General features: G+C 58.1%; 1 protein-coding gene across 1 annotated transcript in view; it reads right to left on the bottom strand.

Moving 5' to 3' along the window:
* TBPL2 (TATA box binding protein like 2) overlaps nucleotides 1-830 on the bottom strand; it is a 21,390-nt gene extending 20,560 nt beyond the window's left edge. Inside the window, exon 1 of the mRNA XM_009893955.1 lies at nucleotides 795-830. Coding sequence (XP_009892257.1) covers nucleotides 795-830 — 36 coding nt within the window. The remainder of the gene's footprint in view (nucleotides 1-794) is intronic.
* Between the last annotated feature and the right edge of the window lie 711 nt (nucleotides 831-1,541).

Below are 1,541 nucleotides of genomic sequence, written 5' to 3' on the forward strand. Positions count from 1 at the left end.
CCCCGTGTTTTCTCTCCCCATTGGCAGGACCCCCCCCATCCCCTCTCTGTGGGGCGGCAAATCTGCTCCTGCTCCTGGGAAACGGTGATTTGGTTGTGATGCCAGCTGGAAAACTCTGCTGCAGACAAAAGCAATGAAGCATCGGCAAAATCTGCTACTGCAGAGCCCCGCCACAACCACTGCGGCTACTGAAGTGATTGATATAAGCAAGATTTGGCCTTAAATTTGCGCCTTGCGAGCATAGGATACGGCTGCTGCCTTTGGCTGGCTCACGTGCTGCTCTCAGCAGCGCTCCTGCAAGAGTGGAGCAACCGGACGGGATGTGCTGAGCCAGGGATGCTCTGGGATGAAGCAGCAAAACGCAGCGTCGCCAGCTGATGGCCAGTCCTGCGTTCAAAGTGGCCACCTACCGCACATCCGCATGGCCGTGCCTCCGGGCTCGCCGAGCCTCGCGTGCAAGGCACAGCTTCCATCAGCATCCACCTCGCTCCGCTGCCTTTGTTCGCTCCACATAGTTTGGAAACACGGCGGCAGCCCGCAGCGGAGCAACAGGGGTGGCTGGCGACGAGGCTAATGATGAGCCCTTAGTGCAGCTCCGTGCAAATCCTTCTTTGATACTGGATGCAGTTGATTCCTCAAAGATGCTCGGGGACAAATAAATGGTTTGCTCTGAGCCACGGGGCCTGGAAGTGACACCGGAGGTCTGTGGAAAATGATGGGAGGGCGCGTGCAAAGCCCTGGGGTGATGCCAGCCAGGTCCCCCCTTTTTGCTGGGATAACTCCCTTTTTCCAACCGCTTCCCCCTTGCAGAGCGACCAGCCGCTGCGCATACCGGGATGCCGGTCCTGACCAGCACCAGCACTGACCTGCAGCGGCCGCTGGCTCAGCTGTCCTCGTCACCCCTCCTCCTGCTGCCGAAAAATGGGGAATTTTCTTGTGCAGAGGAGTTTGCTTTTTCCCCCCAACGTTTGGGACTCTGCGAATCTGAGCGCTAGTGTCAGTCCCTCAGCAATGGGAGTGGGACGGGTGGCCTTGGTGGCTTCTTGCGCTGTTTCGTCGTCCCCGAATAACGATATGACAGAGTGTTGGTTTGCGTCCCCGTGGGTACCCGCGGATCCGTGGTCAGCTGCGGATCTCACACGTGAGCTGCTGCTGTGTTTAAGGTGAAAGAAATCTGCCCCACAAGCGCTTCGGGAAGGACCCACGTCGGAGGGAAGAAAAAAATCAGAGTTTTAAGAAGTCAGAGCTAAAAAACCCGGTTAAGCTCCCCCCGATTGCAGAGCGGCCAGGCCATGATTGAACCAGCCCTGGCACCTCGCGTGCTGCTCCATGCTGCCGATCCGGGCAGTTTTATGGCAATTAAGGGAAATTTAGGGGTGACAACCCTGTTTTTGGTCCTTGGGGAGGAGGGGAGGTTCTTTTGTGTCCGTGGGGTCCCCATGCCTGCCCACCAGCTTTTGGAAGGGAGGTGGAGAGGGGTGCTGTGGGAGCTGACTGGCAGTGGGGGGGTTAATTAGGGAGGGTGAGGGGGACTGGGTGGG

This window comes from Charadrius vociferus, unplaced genomic scaffold, assembly GCF_000708025.1.
Source record: "Charadrius vociferus isolate BGI_N301 unplaced genomic scaffold, ASM70802v2 scaffold49, whole genome shotgun sequence".
NCBI lineage: Eukaryota > Metazoa > Chordata > Aves > Charadriiformes > Charadriidae > Charadrius > Charadrius vociferus.